The 20,140-nt window shown below is 37.2% G+C and overlaps 1 protein-coding gene across 1 annotated transcript in view; it reads left to right on the top strand.

Annotated features, from left to right (window-relative positions):
* Window positions 1-13,186, top strand: part of LOC124171846 (graves disease carrier protein homolog) — a 58,363-nt gene extending 45,177 nt beyond the window's left edge. Inside the window, exons 5-7 of the mRNA XM_046551203.1 lie at window positions 1,023-1,179; window positions 6,860-7,004; window positions 11,742-13,186. Of these exons, the coding sequence (XP_046407159.1) occupies window positions 1,023-1,179; window positions 6,860-7,004; window positions 11,742-11,916 (477 nt within the window). The 3' untranslated portion in view covers window positions 11,917-13,186. The remainder of the gene's footprint in view (window positions 1-1,022; window positions 1,180-6,859; window positions 7,005-11,741) is intronic.
* Window positions 13,187-20,140: the final 6,954 nt, after the last annotated feature.

The following is a 20,140-nucleotide window of genomic DNA, read 5'->3' as shown; positions in this document are numbered from 1 at the left end:
TAAAAGGTGATGGACTCGTCTAACAGTATGTAGGCACACTTAAGGCAGTCTATGGCAATGTTGACATCACAGGTGAACAAAGAGAGCTTCAAGTTTTGCCATGTGTTGCCTAAATTTGTTGGGCAGTAGGAATATCGACTCAGTCTGTGCACATTGTGTAGAGGCAGTGGACGAATATCTCCTTAGTCATCCGAAATCCTTAAATGGCTCTGTTGCCCTTCTCAAAGACGATATTTTTTGCAGTAGTTTTCTCATATTTCATTTTTCTTGTGGGTACTATTGCAGTGGTTTGTCAGATTTTCTGGTATTTTTGTTAATATATTTTGTGCATTATGTTCCTGAGACTCCTCTTAGAATTTTCTATCCCCCCATGACCACATAGCAACACACACACTGTGCCCGAAACCTCCCTCTCTGTGGGCATCCCTGTGCTAGATCAAGTTATGTATTTCCTAAAATGTCTGTCACTAGTGTTTTAAATTTACTCTGATATTAAATATAATGTACTTGGGGTGGTCACTCTCATGAATAATATGGGAAATGCTGAAGTTTCATTGTTTCTGAAGTTCTCTGTTTCCATGATATTTCATGAAAAGCAGGGAAAATTGAAAACTAAATTTGGTAAAATCATCTATTTTGTATATATCTAATGGTGATTTTTTTTCTTGTGGTTAGGGATGTCTTTGATATGCGAACATCCCCCCCTCAATACAGCATATACCTCATATCTGTTAAAATTCATTTTTGTTATTATTACTTGTTTAATACTGATATTTGACTACAGCTAATCACATTTTTATCTTAAGGAAAGATGAGCATCCTTAAAAATGCATGATATCAAAAATTCTGGAAAATTGTGAGCACAGTCTGGATTAATCAGGGACTGGAATTGTGATAGTATTTGAGTGGCCTCCCTAATTTCAATGATCACATCTTCCTCAAATGAGGAAAATCCTTGTCTTAGATTGCAGGGATGCTGTGCTTGCCTATTAAAAATCCTGGTTGTCATTTTATCTTTGCAGGAAGGTGGGATGAGTGCCCTGTACAGGGGGTTTACGCCCACCATTTGTGGAATGATTCCATATGCGGGACTCTCTTTTTATTGCTTTGGAACTCTCAAGTATTTGTGCATGAAGTATCTGTCTCATCTTACGTGCACTCCCTACTCCAATAACACAGGTGAGAACCATTATTCAATTTTTGTGAACACATATCAAACAACCTTGAGTATAGTCTTCGTATTAATGTAAAATGTACACACAGGTATTCACTCAACTCTGCTGTGCTATCAATACAGAAATAATGTGCACTAGGGATGGTCGGATCCGACACCTTGGATCCAAATATCCGCGGATATTGCCCTTCATTGGATACATCGGATCCAAAGTCGCGGAAGACATTGGATCTGGATCTGAAATTTTAAATAATAGCTTCTGTGAATAAGAGTGGAAAGAGTCCCGATTCCCTCTTCGAATGCGCCATCGCATGCGATTCTTGTCCTACTCATGAACCATTTTATTTGAAAGCTCTTGCAGAGGTTACATAGCAGAATTTTAGCCATGGAAAATTAAAAAAGCAAAATGCGACTGGCACTTAGTGTGACTCTTCCCAAGAGATTGAACAATCATCGAGGGAATCTCAGCATCGTAGGATAATAACTACGTCAAAAGTAACTACGTCGAAGATTTCAGAAAAATACCCTCGGCCATCCATCAGCCTGTGCCTCTGTTGTTTTTTTTTGTTTCTGAAATCACACACCATAAATCATTGTCTTCTAAGGAAAATATCAAATTACACGAGAACAATCGAAGCGTGTTTCATCCCTACCCCATCTCACCAACTGACCTTTTTTGGCCTACCTGCTTCAATTCCCCATTTCTAGGCGACAACTGCTAGGTGAGTGACTTTCTGGGCCCGAAGGTGTCTCGATAGCTTCAAAAATTAGATGACATGCACGAGATTTAGAAAAGAATTAGACCAAACACGACGCACTCCTGATGATAAATCTGTTTATTTTTCAGCTCTAATTGATTGCCACTAAGTTTTCTTTTTACAATAGACTATACTAATGTGCAACATTGTCCAAACAGCACAATTTTCAAAGATACAAGCACAGCATTAACCCCTCAAACAAGTAGAGACAGATAGAAAATGCCAACTGCATATATCACATAGCTCACCTGGCTTCACTTTGAAGGCAGCGACGTCACTGAAGCAAGACCTGACTTGTTCGTCCTTGACTCCCTCAGTTGTAGCCTCGTTGCTTGAAATATGGAGGGAGCACACTCCTTCCCCTCCACCTCTCCTTTACGCGCTTCTGCTGCACAACCTTTCCTCATGCTGAGTGGTCAAGCACCTCGTCGCACGTGACGTTAATGCTGTTTTAAATACTGTTAATTGTGTTGCTGATTGCGCAGTTGCAATTTAATTTAATAATGTACTGATAAAAATGTCTTTCATTGTGTAGAGACATTTCTATTGAGATAAGGAGAACCAATGTATGCCATGTGCATGCACTGTGGTGTGAAATTATCGTGAGGAAGTGCTAAACCCACCTCACCATACTGAAGCATTTTCAGGTGAAACACAAGTCGGTATGCGATGAGAAAGTGACAAAATTTGGGGGAATCGTGCATTTGAGGAAAATTTGAATTCAGTCGATGGCAGTGGGGTAGCCAGGAATTTCGTTGGGGGGGGGGTCCAAAACCAGGGGGATTTTTTTTAAACAACAGGGTACATGGTAGAGGGTTTCAAAATAATTTGAACACCTTTCACAATTAAAAAAACCTCATTTTTCAAAGAAATCTATTGTAAATTCATGATTTTTCAATATTTTGTTTCCCTGTATTAAGGAAAGTAATTGTGTTTTTATATTTCGGGGGGGTACGGACCCCCCTGACTTCCCCTCTCACTACGCCACTAGTCAGTGGTTTATCCGAAGATTTTTCCTATTTTCATTTCCTAACCTAAGTGTAACAGTTCAGGTCCTGAGCATGTAAAGATGTTTTAAAAAAAAAACAACTTGAAACCCTATAAAAATGATTTTTAATCCATAAAAATATTAAAATGTTTATGAAAATCTAAAAAGCATTCCTTTGATTGTGTGTACCCAGAATAAACATGAATACATAATAGGGAATTCCACTGAAAATGGATGCCTATGCGATAATAAAATATCCTTCGTGCTGAAAATTACAGTGAAAGCACTTCCTCTCTAACTTGTGTATTATTCTTAAAATTCCAATTTGAAAATTGTCTTTGAATCTTGAGCTCCAAACGACCCATCACCATGTTGGCTGATTGTGACGTCAGAGTCCAGTAAACAATGCGTTTACGTGATGCCAGTAGAGAGTAGACTATTTGTCCCAGTTTAAGAAAAACCTGTGTATCTCCCTGTACAATTTATTTTTTTATGCGTCAATTTCATCATCAGTCTTGTGAAATATTTATCCTGAATAATTGAAATGTTTAAAGAATGTATGCATACTGGAAGATGCAGCACAGTCTTGGCAAATAGCGCTTAACACTTTTTCTCATCCTTATCTACGGCTATTTCCAGAGTATTTGAAAATTACTAAATTAATCTACCTTCAGAATGTTCCCAAAATGCATCTTTTCGAAGTCGGAGTCAACCATTGCGCAATACCCACACTGTAAATATATTAAACTATTCACAACTGTTTCCAAACACCCGTTAAGTTATAAATCAGTATCATCGTAGATGTTTGTTATCGTCGTTACTGTTTTGTTATTGCCATGGAGCGAGTCTACTTACTCGCATTCTGACGTCACAGGGCGTTCTTGTAGCATGAAAGAATTTAGTAATTTTTGCGAACTTTGAAGCTCTCTAGCAACAAGAGTATTGAGAATTATGAAGTCATATTTCGCATATGTTAATAAATTTAATTTACTTATCTAGACATGTAAAAAAATTACCTTTTTAATTTTATGAGAGCACCCCATTCCTTCGTTTAATAGCAGGAATTTGAAAATGCATTTGGATCCGAAAATATCCGATCCGAAAGATCCAGCTCCAAAAATCAAGAATGCAATCCGAATCCAGATCTGAAAAAAATCCTGGATCCGTCCATCCCTACTCATAACTAAACAGAAAGGGTTACAGTAGCACCTATTACATTATTAATTTTCTTGTTAAAGTTTATCTTGCTTGAGGTTAAATTTCAACTCACAAAGAGACATCATTAGAGTGGTGTTTGGGATCTGAATGCCCATGTTATTTTCTGAAACTATATGGGTAATGTGGAAAAAGTGTCACAGCTTTCTTCCACATAGACCTGGGTTGGAGAGATATTCGCATGTAAGGATTTTGTGCACCATGACTTTCCATGAGTAATCGCTCCCTTTCCGTGGAGGTCGGGTGGTCAGAGGTACTAGTACAGTGTCTTTTGCCGCGTGCGTGTCTCAAGAGAAGAAGATCCTTAAATTTCTACAGGGGAGAATGATGCCTCGGTAGTTTAACTGACTGAAGCACTCGACCGGAAATCGGTGGATCTGGGTTCAAATCCGGGTTTAGGTGAATGATTGTTTTCTCTGTGTATTTTTTGCACAATTTGTGCATTGCAGATGACTCCATAAAGATATCATCATGGCTAGTCCCAGTATTCTTAAATCACTCTCGTTATGTCTCCTTGTGAAAAAGGCATTTTAGTGGTACATATTTACCATGGCTATATAGCAAAAAAAGCACCGGTTTTTTAGTGTGTTAGAGCAAAGCATCAATTTCAGTCACCCTTAACTCGGAAGTGAGTTATTTTATTGTGAAAAAACTTCATTAATAGCTACATGCACATCTTTTCTATAAATCCTGTTAGTTAGTTGGCATAAATATCATTCAAAACAATTTGAATACCCATGTTGTCATAGTAGACAATTACATACATATTAGTTATTCTCAGGATGTACAAAATACAATGCTACCATTAAAAATATCTTTACCTCTGTTATGTCCACATTTTACAAAATTGACTACAGCTCTTTTTTCTTAAGATACATTACTAAAACTCACTGCATTTACAGTAAATGTGTTCTTGTAATGGGTAATGATGCTGTTTGCTCTAAAATGTGTTGTTTCCAAGTTACCAAAGTTTGTGCTATGCTCATAAACCATCAAAATAGGTTACTCATTTGTTTCAAGTGTTGTAAGTACTATCAAATTGGCTGTTTAAAGGTTACCTTTGACAACATAACAACAAAAAAATAATGTTGCAATTATTTTTTCTTTTTCCCTTTTTGTTATTTAGTTAATTGTTTCTCAACTGGAGTGCACATAATTCCTGTGCCAATAGTAGATGCATTCATGAAATTTGTTTGAAATATTTTCTAATACTGCTTTTGACTATTATCTTCTGTTATTTCATTCAACCTCTTGCATATCAGTGGTAAAGGAGAGGTGCAAGTTCAGCCAGTGCATGCATTTAACCCTTTTGCTGCTACAAGCGGGAATACCCGCAAAAAACATTATGGTTATTGCCTGCGACATGCAGGGATATTCCACGACTTTCAAAAAACTTTTCCTTTCAACACGACATGCGGGTAAATATCTACGTTTTCGAAAAACCCTCCCTTCGGTCGTAGGTGCTGTCATCTGCTCGAAATTCTAGCGGAACTACGTCCATTCGTGCGGCGACATTCAGCGACGTCAAATGAATGATTCAATTCATTTTTTTCTGGATAATAGGCAAAATAATGGAACCGATGAAAAATCTATTGAAGCAGCAAAAGGGTTAAAGGAAGATAATTTAAATTTTGTCCCAAACACAAAATTTAATTTTGCCCTATGGGGTTTCTGTGTTGAAAATTTTGAGAAGGAAAAGAGTGAATTTCTGGGTGAAAATGTCATTTCTCAGGTTTTTGGGAATGGGAAAAATATGAAAAGGTTTTTTACTTTTATTGGCAAAAATTCAAACTTGTGACCCTGATGAGGACAGGGGTAGTCACTACTGAAGTCAAAGGAGTGGCAAAAGAGAAGCTTGGCTACCAAGGTGTCAAACCTTCAGTTTTCAATGGTGCCCAAGTCAAAGGTACTGCCAGCAGTTCCATATTGTCAACTTGTTCTCCTGGATGTCTAACAGCTTATTGATGGGCTGGGAGCGGGAGTTGAGGTGAATTATCTGGTCCATAGAAGTCCGTTTCATGAAAATCTTAAAGATGTTATTGTTAGATGATGTGATATACAAAATCCTTGGTGTGGTCCTATGACTAATTGTTGGGTCTTGTGCCTGGTTTACCTTTCACCCTATCTCCACCACCTTCACCCCTCCTAAATCCAAGTTTTGACACTCATTTCAACCTGGCATCAATTGTGTTGAAAATGGGTCACCAGCCCAAGAAAAGTTCTTCCATATTTTTTGCCAGGAAAGTGTGGAATCGCTAACTTACCCCCTCTTCCATCCCTCCTTCTTATGACAAAGGTGTGCTTTTAATGCTTGTTTTTACCTATCCCACTCTCGACATGGCTCAAAGCCTTACCCCCATTTTTCACTTACTTCTTGCTCTGATTTTTAAGAGAAAACAACATATTTTAAACTTATTGCCCATCAAGAATCTCTCTCGTTTGGTCCATTTTTCTTGTGCACATCTGCATTTTTGTGTTCAAAGAAGTCCAGGTAAGAGGTGCAGGCTGTTTCCTAATTGTCGTGATAAATGCCCATAGACTTTACACAGAGGCTCTTTTTGGGAATTTTGCTGAGACTAAATTAGTGTGATTTGATGTTGTTTCACTGTTAAGACTAATTGATACTCTTTTGGCATATAAGGATTTTTTTTATCTTGTAGATTTTAAGAGCCTTCTTGTCAGTTTACCTTTGGTGTGCATTGATATTCTACCTGAATTTTTTAGGTGGCTTGGTTTTGAAGTTACCGGCAAAATTGTTGTGTGGGGGGTTGGCGGGTGCCGTGGCCCAGAGTGTCTCTTACCCCCTTGATGTGACACGGAGGAGAATGCAGTTGGCCATGATGCCAACGACCGAGTCACAGCGCTTTCGGTGAGTGCAATGCTCTTTGAAGGTGGCATGTATTATTGCATTATCCTTCCTATCTCACCTTATCTCTTCTCACCTTGCTATGGAATGCGATCAGCACGTATTTTTACAACTTATTAATAATAAAGTGGTGTACAGCCTTATAGCACTTCATCTACATCTACATAGTACCCTGCAAACCACCTAAAAGGTGTGTGGCGTGTTAGGACACCAGCTGTTTACACATAAAAATGAAGTGCTCTATCGTAGTTGGGACTAGTGTTTATTAAAGTCCTTTATGGTTTGGGGGAAAAATGAGTTCCCATATCTATCCATTTGGCAAAACATCTCTCTTAATTATTGCTTCTATCGGACCGGGAAATATAGTGTGGCTCTAATATTATGTTCTCCGTGTTGCTCCTAAAGATATCCATTCTCAATTGTTCAAGTAATCTAAGCCTAGCGCACAGCCTCCGAGTCTCCATGGTCTCCCATACAGCTCTCTTGCATACGACCAAAAGGATTTTGGATTTTCTTTGAGTAATTCACCGAGAATTTTTTTCTTGAACTTTCGCATTGCAGTTCGCGTTGATTTCTTGGTTAATGAGGGTTGTGCAGCATAACCTTCTTTAGCTTCAAGTTCCTTCAATTTATTACATAACATAATAGACTTTCTGTACATGTTGAAGGAAAGCAGAAGGTGCATTTTTTGATTTCTTGGCCAGGTGGAACTTCAGCCATATATTGTCAGCCATCATTTTATCCTCACACCACCAGTATGACCAGCATTTTGTGTTTGTGTTCTGTTTTTTTTTCACCCTCTATATGTATTTTTGTGTGGAGGTATGGTAAGGTAAATGTAGGTATAGGTTACATCAAGCACACTCATCTTTTTACTCAGTGTTTGAAAATTTTCTAATGGTTTGGTATGTTTCTCAAATTGCTGCTTTGTGTGTTTTGTTGTACAGCCTTTTTTGTAATGCTAGATGCAATGAAAGAGACACTATGCCTGTAGCAGAAACGATAATAGGTATGGTAATGGTCTGGAATGGGGTTCAGAAAGTCTGAAATGGAAAAAGAATTGTACTTGATTTTTGTCAGTTCATTCCATAAATTTGCCTCTGTGGCTCTCCTATAGTTTCCCTCAGACTCCCGGAGGACTGTTCCATATTCAAAGAGGAAACCATTTAAACAGGCCATATATCAGTGGTATTTCCCTATGACTTGAGTCAAGATGTGCATTTTTTAACATATAAAAACCAATTTTTTTACGTGTTAGCTTTATTGAAGTCTTTAGCTTTATGTCCCTCTTTATTGAAGTAATATTGGACACACCTTTTATTGTCTCCCATTTTGCTGTCCTAGTCATTAACACACATGTTCCTGGAAAGCTCAAATATATACAGCCTCATTTTTATTAATACGTAGTAACTAGGGATGGACCGATACCAGAAATCTTCGATACCAATACTAATCCATTTGAGGTATAATGCAGAGTCGGCGTTTCACCACCAGCGCTTAAAGCCAAGCCACTAAGCTGGGCCAACTAAGAAACCAGATTATGGAAACGACCATTATTACACAGAGGAAATGCTTAATTCACTGAAAACATTTTAATAATAATGGCATGTTCATTCTTCAGCAGGTCAAGTGATGTAGAACTCTTCAGCGAAACTATACTCAAAGCATAAATGCAAGATAAAAGACAAGTGTAGACATGGAAACATAGTTAATAGACAAATTATATGTATTGTAAATATAGTCAATGACCTGTATTAAAATATTACAACATTTTTAGGCTTTACCATTCACTTCCTTGACCTCTTTGAATAAAGACCAAAGAGGCCTTTGCTTTTCAATTACATACTTCATCATCTGATGGTACGTTCTCATGCACTATTTCTTGTTCTTTATCTTGCTGTACATCCCTCAGCATTGTGTCGATATAGTCACAAGCCTTATCTGAAGATTTAGTCAATAAAGATATCTTTCTTGAATGTAGGATTTATGATAATACTTTTTGCATATATGTGTGTACTTTCACTTGACCCATTTAGAGATGCCAACATATCATTTCTGATGTCATCATACCTACCAGCATTCTTTGTTAGGCTCTGACGAACAACATTAACAATTGGTACAACATTCGATGCACCTGCTGTTTCTAAACTTACAGCTTTTGTTGCTACACTTTATTGTTATTTGTGTCCTAACACCCCCTGCCACAGACCTTTTACGTGGCTTTCAGGGTATTATGTGGATGTAGATGTACACTAAAGATCCGTAACATATCAACAATTGTTTGTATGCATGACCGCTGCACATTGGTAAGTTCAACTGGAACACTAAGCCCTGGTGAGGAAGATGAAATAGCCCTTTGCTGTTCAAGTAATCTTTCAAGCATATCTAGGGTACTGTTCCAGCGAGTAGGCTCATCCTGCACTAATTTATGCTGTGGCACTCTTAGAACTTTCTAGGAATTCTTCAAAATTTTAATGGCTAATATGGAGTGGTTATACTGACCAACCAAAGGTCTGCAACTTTTAAGCGGATTATTGATTTCCTTATTGTGGAATGTGCCATCTGAGGCCAATAATTGCAGAGAATGTGCAAGGCATGGACTGTGTTCCAATTTGCCTTTATCTATTGTGGAAATAAAGTTTCTACCATTGTGTGCACCTATGACATTTACCTAGTCAACTATAGTCCATTCTCCAAAACAATCATGAAGAAAATTACTTATATTTTCTCCTGCATGAGTTCCCACAGTAAATGGGATTACACCCAAATAAATGTGATTTAGTTCACAATCTGGTGTTATAAAATGACCTGTCAAGGCCAAGTTGTCATCATTAGCAGTAGGTGACCACATATCTGTTGTAATGCTGAAGGGTTTTGGCTCAACTGTGAGTAGTAGCTCACGAATTCAGTTTTTTGAGGTCTTGTAGATTGTTGGTAAATATAAAAAAAATTTATTAAAAAAAATTGTTTGAAAAATATTTTTGACCAGGTATTGTGTATCATGGTTCTAAGTAATTGATTAAATTCCTACATCCATTATCATACCCTCTTGTAAAGGGTTGATTGTCTGTTGAAATAAGTCTGGCTAACAGTTCCATGGTTTTTATTGTTCTGGGATAAAGAGCATGATAATTTTTTTTCTTCATGATCATATCACATATATGTAGGTGGTTGCATAAGATACGAGTTTGTGAAGCATTAATTGGAGTGGAAGAAGATGCAGTTTGGTTCGTAAATGCAGACCTAGCCTCATATAATGCAGAAACTTTACCTAAGCAGTTTGCTAAAAAATTAGCCTGCTTCATCTTAGGACTGTTTTCCTCTCTAATTTCTGCTTTGAGGTTAACAATTCCAAGAGTTGAAAGACTACTAGAATCGAGGCTTGAATCAATCTCAAAGCTAGGTGATGATCCTAAAGTCCTCGGCATAGCACTTGAGCTTGGCTGTAGCGTATCCAACAGCACATAAACCTCCTTGTCTGGTGCAGGCATTAAGAGTCTTTTTAGCTGAGTCGGGTCGTAACTCAGGCTCAACAGTAAGACCAGGCCTACGCTTACCTTGGACCAGAATGTGGGCATGGTCTACATACTGCCATATGCTTCCTCATGTTAGTTTTTGTACAACTCCTCGCATGTTTTCCCCCTCTTGAAACTCTTATGTTACGCTAAGTGCAAATAGTATATTGAGGATCACTTTGAACTTCTTTGGGATACCTCCAAATTTCACTGTATTTTTTACTGGACATGATTTTTTTTCCTGGACTGTTATTGCGTATAATCACATTCCATCAAATTATTCCCACGCTACCACGAATTCAGCATAGCAAAGCTTAAATAAACAACATTAACTCGACACACAATTCCAAATAAGGGAGAGAAAATTGTAAAAACTGCTTTATTGTAAAAACAAAAGCATGTAGTAATAAGTTAACTTGCCAACTTATTGATTTTTAATTATATAATGTAATTTATAAAATATAACTTTGGTGCTCGAAAGAAGTGCCCTGTGAAACTGTCTCTGCCCTACAATTAGATAACCTTACTGATGGCGCTGATGGTGTTTGGTGCCAGAGCACTCTTGTGGTAGAAGTCAACACCTCGTTTGATTGACCATATTGGCGATAAAAATCAGAAATTTGAAAATATAATAAAAGCAGTGACTTGACTACCAACACTGATGCTACCAATACTATAAATATCAGTGGATACTTTATGTTGGTACATATCTTGAATCTGTCCATCAATAATAGTATCCAAGCTAGGAGGCAACTTAAATTTTTTCTCTTTAAGGTTTCTTCTAGTCTGCAGTGTTAGTGCCACCAAATGTGTGGAGATAAATTTGTATAATTTTTAGTCTACTCACAGAATTTCAGAAATCATTATTTTTCAATGTTTTTCGTATGTGTTTCGCTTTGGTTTACTAATGGATAATAGAATAATTACTAGACAAATTAGTTTTCTCTGCTACATTTCAATGCACATGTAATCATCCATGCAAAATCCTTGGGATAGTGGTGCAGTTAATATTGGTCCTGATATGTCCTAATGAACCAGAAAGTATGCATTTGAATTTACTGCTTTATTTTGTCATGTTAATACCTCAGGAATACAAATTTTTAAAAAGTAATTTTGTATTTTAATTTATGTGGTAGGTATTGCTTAGCTTTGCCAAGTATTTGCTGTTGCATGCTACAAACTTATTTATTGTATTTTAATTTATTCTTTCTTTCATCCATTACAGTGTTGGAATGTTCCATACGCTGATGCTAATCTACAAGGAAGATGGTGTTGTGAAAGGGCTGTATAGAGGAATGTCGATCAATTATTTAAGAGCAATTCCCATGGCTGCCGTTTCATTTTCTACTTACGAGCTGATGGGGCAGTTACTTGGACTTGATACAGGGATGAAATTATAGTGCTTTGCTGTTTACAGCTGTGTGCAATAATTGTTCTGTGATTGGCTTAAATCTTAAAGGACGTCCAGCTAGCACCTATTCCATGTCCTATACATTAATTTTCATTTTATCACATATTTATTAATTCCAGAATCATCTTTCACATCCTCATGCCCACAGCCCTTCAAATTTCCAATGCTAATTGCTCAATTATTTGGATATATTTTCATTGAAGCAGGTACATACCACCCATTGAAGCATACTTGAATTACAGTTTTGAGTTTAAGTTGAAAACTGTTACAGGCTATCACTAAAATCTTGATGTTGAGAATGATCACAGTGCACTGGAGGTCGGTTTTATGCACTCTCTCACGATTTACTTTATCATTAGAATTGAAAAGCTCTGTTTTCATATTTTCCGGATGAAAAAAGTTTGATATAAACTTTGTTTATGCACTTATATGAGGCATTTACATTACCTTGCTTTTTAGACAGCTGTTGAAGGTACTGGCAAGATTTTGTTAAGAAAAGTACATATATTTTTATTATGCATTTTATTCTTATATAGAGCGAAAATATGGTGATAGGGGTTATTGGTCTTTGAATTTATTTAGAACTGTTATAGATTACAAAATCTAGATGTGTATTTTATTGGGCTTTCTTTGCTGTTATTGATCCAAAGTCTGATTACCACTTGCTAATATGATTGTGGTCACCTGATAAACAGGTGGGAATCATCAGAGCATCGATGCACAGTGATTTGTTGAATATGAAATTTGAAATTCTGGGTAATTTTTTATTTTCATGTGAATTTTATTTTTACAGATCCTGTAGTGTTGATAGAATGGAAAATTTGTGTGATTCAGGAATAATGTGAATGTTGTTGGATAATGTTGTATGGGTGGTCTCAGAATTAAAAATTTAACTATTCATTGTCCGCAAGTTTTTTGTGCTGGTAGCAATCATTTGATTTTGTCGGCAAGGTGGAAGGATATTTTTTATAGCATGAAAGCCTCGTAAAAAAGTTTTATTTCACTTTTATTTCTAAAGGAATGATATTTTTGCATTGAACTTGTTATTTATTATAGATGTTTATGTGGTGATACATTCCCGTAGCAATTTGCTACATATTTTATGATGTAGAAAGTGGAGCTAGTGATTTATTTCTATACGGAAGTGGGTCTTCATTTGTCTCAAAATTAACCTTATATTTTGTGCCCATGACCAGATGTATACCATTTACATGGATGTATGTACTATCATCCTGGTATTAATAAAATTATTAATATTATTTTTATTATGTTTCCTTCGAGTAAGATTCTATTGGCAAAAGGTGATGCGTGGATTACTTTTGCTATAGCTTTTGTACTGTTGAATGTATTTTCATTATATGAAGTGTGCATTTGAATTTTTTCATGAAAACTTGAATCTTAGAGAAAATTTGTCAGTAAATACCTTTTCCTATGACAAGAAGGTAATTATGAAAATATAATATGCCTTTGAATTAAAGGTCTGGTAATTTTCCATGGTATGTACTTGAAATTTCATGCTTATCTTCCTTTTGGCAATTTTGGAGTCTGGAGTCACTTGTGTTTAAAAAATAAGTGGCCTATTTGCCTTAATATTGGAGTATAATGCACTGCTGAAGGGAGTTATACTTATGATATAATTTTCAAATTTTCCCTGAAATTTATATTTACTGGAGTAGTAACTTAGCTCTTTTTTCAATTGATGTACATGTTAAATAGGGAAAGAATAGAGCAAGCTCAGTGCAGCATAATAGGCCAAAGAGTCTTTGGTACAACATTGGAGAATTATTTTCAAATCAGTCTATGCTTAAATTTTATTCTTTTATACAATGGTGTATGGCATGAGAAACTATTGACTTTAATGGCAACAAATGTTCTCTTCATTAGCCTTGGCCCGGCTGCTGTTTTAATTTTGCTCAAACTACATCATGTTTAAATGATACACTGAGCCATGTCATTTCAACAATGACTATTAACAAGGCCATCTCGATGTATCGAGATATATAGAGTATGTCGAGATGGCCTTGGTAATTTTGATGAGCTATCTGCTCATGTTTTCATAGTCATGGTAAAAGATTGGCTAATCTGTTTTAATTCCAAATCGTGAGGTACAGTGGCAGAAAAAATTAACGCAAAGCTCATCGGCATCTGAAAGTGGCCAGTTCAGGAACTACTTGTCTTCCAAAATTTTTCCCTCATAATGCTCTCATACAGCCAGTAATTTTAAAAGCTATATGCCCCTTATACCGGGGAAATAATCACATCTTCAATCAAAAGACTTAGTTACGAACCAAAATGTTGTTGAGTTGCTCCTTATCTTTACCTATCAATGAAGAGATTATATTCATGTGATTACATAATGATAATTCATTGCAATATCTTCATTTTCTGGCCAAATTTCCAATATTCTCTATTCAGTGAAGAGGTGAGATAGTTTTTTTTTGCCCATCCTGTGAATTATAGTGTTTGATCGAATATTGTCATTGTCTTAGCCAAAAAATATTTACATTAAGCCACCAAATATGTATTTCTTAAACATTTTCCTCATATAAAACAGACCATTTCCTTTTCACTTCCTTATAAAGGATTTGCTTTTGTGATTGTTGCATAATTGAAATGCAGTAAAAATGGACTGGTGAAGTAGTCTACTTAAACAAAATAAAAGTAAATGAGTTTAATTGTGGGCATGAAAACGCTTCGGACACAAAAAGGAGAAGATAGGAAAATGACTGCATGGTACAGCATAAGTATCTTTGAGAAGAGGGGAATTACAGGAATCGATAAAGATAGCTGATAAAAAACATTCCAATTGAATAAAAGGAATTAGATGCAAGAATAAATAGATTGACTACGCCTGAAATCCACGGTGAAAAATACATTAGTTCATGAGATGTATCAATGTTACCCTAGGAAGGAAAAAAAAAATAATTCTATTATTGTGGATTAAATTCTAGAAAAAAAAGCCATTCTCTCCTCTATACTCAAAAATAGAGTCGATTTCCATGAAGTTCCTTTCCGCCCATTCAAATTTCTGCAGTCTTTACAGTTTTGTAAATAATTTTGCGAGAGATGAAATACATATAAATACAGTGAAACCTCTATTTTACACTTTTGAATGGACCACTTACAAAAAGTGCAAAATTGAGGATATTGTAAAATAGAGTATCATTTTCTAAAGGCGGTATTGTTTGGGACCTGATAAAAACTGTGCAAAATCAGGGAAAATGTATAATGGGGGAATGTAAAATCGAGGTTTCACTGTACTTTTCTGATTCTCATTTTATGACAGTTCACAGAATTAAAGAACAAATCAAGCTGAGTCCAGATACATCTATTTTTATAAAGATCTAATATTTTATCTATGTTCTAATCAAATATGAGTTGGTAGGAATCATCTACGTCAGCAGTTACCTACCCTTTTTTCCTCCCATCACCTCCATATGTATATTGCTAATAGTGCACCCCCAAAAATTTATCTTGCACATTTTGTGTAAATATTCCCTGGTTAAGAGATACATAGCTCCTGGCGTCTGACTTTACCGATTATTTTCGGGGTACCCACAAGTACTGTACCCAACTGGTTCGTCGCTTACCCCCTAGGATTATGCGTACTGTGGGAACTGCTGATCTTTGTGAATAAAAATCAAGTTTCAAGGAAATTATGAAGTCCACAAACATCTATTTAAACCTCTCCTTGCACCAGGAAAGCAATCGATTAACAATCAAATTGATCAATTGTTTTGGATAACTACACGAAAGAAATTGTTGAAGCCTAAAATGGGCATCAAATTTTCCGTAACCTAAATCGACTCTGCTTCGCATTTCTTATCAATCGCTGCATTTTAAGTTTTCCAATGAAATCCTCTGGAAGCCCTTATTGGTAATAGAATATTGAGCAAGGCATTGCAATGCTGAATTGAAAACAGACAACCGATGTGTCGAAGGTTTTAAGGTGGCTCAAAATATACTTTCTTTCATTCTGCTTTCAGGAACTCTAGGACTTTTGCTTTGAATGGGGGGAAGAAGGGTAGGCCGTGACACATCGCACATGCAGCTAATGTTAGGGGCCTCAAAGCGGGGCTGGACGATGCGAAAAATGTTGTCAAAATTCACTCCACAGTCAACTGCCCAAATGGTTACGCAATAAAGTTGTTGAACTTCGACAAATTAATAAGCACGTAAGAATTCAATGGTCATGCAACATCCTCTGGACCTTCTGATATGTATTCCGAAGTTTGAAAATCAGAAAAATGTTCGCAGTGTGTGTGTGCAGCATCTAATCATCTGTCACTAAGACTTGGTCCGTGGAACCTAAAATTCGTCGCATGATACTTTACCCACTGCACCACTGGAGCGATTGTGCTCCGAGGCAGTCTCAATACCCAATATGTCGGCAGTGTCCACAGTTGCCCTGAGGAGAGTAAACTCCATTCTAGGTGAGTCGTGGGTGACTCAAACTTCAAAGAATATGGGGAAAAATTCATAGCTAGATCTTTTGCTCGTTGTCATAATGCGACGGATGTAATTATTTCCTGGGTATGAGGGGGATATAGCTTTTAAAATTCCCGGCTGTATGAGAGCATTGTGAGGGAAAAATTTTGGAAGACCAGTAGTTCCTGAACTGGCCGCTTTGAGATGCCAAAAAAAGGTGGATCCACCTTTTGTTGTTGCTGTTTTTCATGGCAGCTGGAAACCAAAGGATTCATCTCAATTCTTGCACGATTATGTGAAAGAAATATCATTTTCAATTGAAAATGGGTTTGAACATAATGGTGCAAAATATGAAGTTGAGGTCATAGCATATAGATGTGATGCACCGGCTCGAGCTTATTTAGCTCAAATTACATCCCACACCGGATACTCTTCCTGTGGCAAATGCACAGTGTATGGGAAGAATGTAGACAGCAGAGTAGTATTTGATGAAATCGATGCCCCATTAGGAACAGATGAAAGCTTCAAATGAAAGAGTGATGGAGAACATCATGTGGGAATTTTGCCTCTTGAAATAGTACCAGGCTCAAAAATGGTTACCAAATTTCCCATGGAATGAACATATGCATTTAGTGTGTAAGGGGGTGATGCGTAAAATTTTATTTGCCTATCTTAAAGGTGAGTTCTCTACAAGGCTGCCACATCATTTGATTGGAGTTTTAAACAGCAACTTAATGCACATTAAAGAATCCATTCCTGTTGAATTTGCTTGGAAATCCCATTCTGTTAATGAATTGCTTTGGTGGAGAACAGCTGAGTACAAGCTTCTCCATTTGTACCAGGGATGCCGACTTACAAAAAATATTGGGGGGCCCAAACCGGGGATCTTGCCCCGGGAAATTTTATAAGTAGTGAGTTTTAAGTTTTTTTAAGCAATTTAGAAGAGTCATACGATCAACATTAGAACCCTGATAACTCAAACCTCGATATCTGGACACTCCGGGGAAAATCGACAAGCCTGGCACATTTTTTTCTCACACCCAAAACGAATTTTTGAGGGGGTTCGGGCCCCCTCAGGCCCCATGGAGTCGCCGCCACTGATTTGCACACAGGGTCATAAGTCTTTAAGGATGTTCTGTCACCCTCATTTTATAAGCATTTTTTGTCATTCCACTGCGCAATTCAGATCCTTGTTTGCCAGAATTTGCTTTCAAACCATTTGGATTATGCAAAAGAATTGCTTGTCTATTTTGTTACAAACTTTGCCAAATTGTATGGAACTAAAAACTTGTCGTGCAATGAAGAAAGATCTGATGTTTTCCCAGTGTATGATGATGTTGAAGTTGTTTCGTGTTTCCCAATGGATGAAGTTCTCCATCTCTGCCGACGTTTTGATGGCCGTGTCGTCGTCATCATCGTCATCAGCCCTGATGAATCCATCAGGGCTGATGACGATGGATGACATGGCCATTGAAACGTCGGCAGAGATGGGAACCACATCCGGTGGGAAACCCAAAACAACTTCAACATTATCGTACAATGTATTGTTGCACTTGGCAGATGACTGCAGAACCTTTGGGCTGCTAGATTCATTTAGTGCATTGAAATTTGAAAATGCTCTGCAGGGCATCAAGAAATTAATTAGGAAACATGAACTTCCTCTCCAGAAAATAGGGTGGTTTCCTATTTTATTTTTTTATTGCCTAAATCGAAAGATTATTACTCCTGGAGTACATATTTCACACTTTTAGATTTTTAAATAACAATATCTATTTTTCGGGATTAAATGAAAAGTGAAAATTTTCAAGCACGCAAAAATGCAACGGCTAAGTATGAATGCCGGGAAAACTTTGTGTGACGTTGTTCTGGTTCCCACTGCCACAAGTGAGGTGACCTTGGGGCAAGGCTCTGAGCGCTGATACGATGCAGGATGCTAGCAGGTAGCAGAGTACCATGCTAGCTGGTAGCGCTTAGCTTAAATAAGGATTATTAATACCTTATCAAACGAGGAAAACTTTCCGACCTTAGCCAATTTTAATAAGTGATTGTTAAGACATGTTTCCCTGAGCTCTGCGCCTCATGCATGCAATGGTAACCTCAGACGACGTATAACTCCTATCTTCTCGTATAGAAACTAGGTCCCTGTGACGTCACGTGGAGTGGCATCGCATGGGCGCCAATCTGGCCGTTTTCAAATGAGGATAAAAATGGACCATTGCCATTCGTCTAACCCGGTATTTCTAAAACAAAATAATTTGTATATTATGAATACACTAATGGTGGGTAACGAATCGCAATCAATGCCTTTCGTTTTCTTTGATGAAAGAAACTACCCTATTGTTAGGCAGTTGCATGAAAAATCTTTAACCACAGCTACTGCGATTAAGAAATTAGGAATCGCTTCCAAAGGTGTTGTTAAAAGCAAATGCATCTTGCCTTTTGAATTGCATGCTCTATGCTTTAAATCTGTGGAGTTCATGAAGTTCAAAATCACTTGTAATTCACCTGATAACTGCGTAGTGCTACAAAATGGAGATATTGCCATAGTTGCAGAATTATTGCCACTAGAGGAAATGAAAAGTATTTTGTGGGACAAAAATTCAACAAAATAGCTAACTTCTATGATACTATGTATGTCAACTGAGCTATAGGTTTATCTCTTGTGAGTAACTGTTCGCAGTCTTTGTGTTGGACTGTCAGCAACATAAAAAATAAAGCCATTATAATTCTTATTGGGGAAGATGGTGAATGCTATGTGGCTCAGCTGCTTCATCACTGATGAATGTTGAGCATGTTTCTTATATTTATGAATACAATTTGTGAGGGTGTCATGGTAATGTGATTGTCTTAATCAGTCTTACAGCATCAGGATGGCGAGTTGCTGAGTTTCTTCCACATAGGATGTATGAAGAAATGACAGTTCTTGCTATTCCATCTAGCTGGGTCATTAGATCTCCAAGGAAATACCCCACAGGAAACAATGTTGAGGATGGCATTGTTATGCACCCTCCACAGAGCTGGAGTGGAGCTGATATTGATAAGGCGTTTTCATTAGAAAGACAGCCGAATTCAGCATGGGATGAGCTACTTATCCATTACATATCCCCTGTGTTAGGTAAGTATATAACTTTACAGTTTTTGAGAAAGTTGTTATCCTATCTTCTTTCAGTATTATGTCTTTCATGTGAAGCTTCTTTCATTTTTATCACATGCTACTTTAAAATGTAAATCCCGTCACCTTTTAATTCAGATAACTACGCTTATGTGAGGAAATTGGAGATGGAAGCAAGTTATTGCCAAGACTTGAGACTTTGATTAAACCAAGGCTATCTGCTAAAAGATATAGAGTTCCGCCGAAAAATAAATATCCTTATGAACTCTCTTCATCCTCTGAAAATGAGGATGCCATGACAATTGCTGACCCACGTAGGCTAACACAAATTCATAGAAAGAGGGAGGACAATGTTACTCAATCAGCAAGTCAACCAAAAAAGCTGCTGTCATGTGCAATGCCAAGGAAATCCAGCCTGAGTACTCTCCAAACTTGGAGAACAGATCCAAACTCAACGAGTCTCTCCCAAGAAAATCCAATATCTACATTCAGTAGGGTAAGCTACCATTTGATGCCACAAAGGTGGGGGGTATCTATCAATTAGATCTGGAAGACACTAATTCAAGGCTGGAGGCTGCCAATTTATCAGTGGTTGGCAATAGCCATGACTATGGCACCAGCAACTTGGGCAACTAAATAGACACTGTATGAACCTTCCAGCGGGGGGATTGGC

The sequence above is a fragment of the Ischnura elegans genome, chromosome X, assembly GCF_921293095.1.
Source record: "Ischnura elegans chromosome X, ioIscEleg1.1, whole genome shotgun sequence".
Taxonomy (NCBI): Eukaryota; Metazoa; Arthropoda; class Insecta; order Odonata; family Coenagrionidae; genus Ischnura; species Ischnura elegans.
The sequence above is the reverse complement of the archived record's forward strand: the minus strand, read 5'-3'. Positions and strand labels throughout refer to the sequence as shown.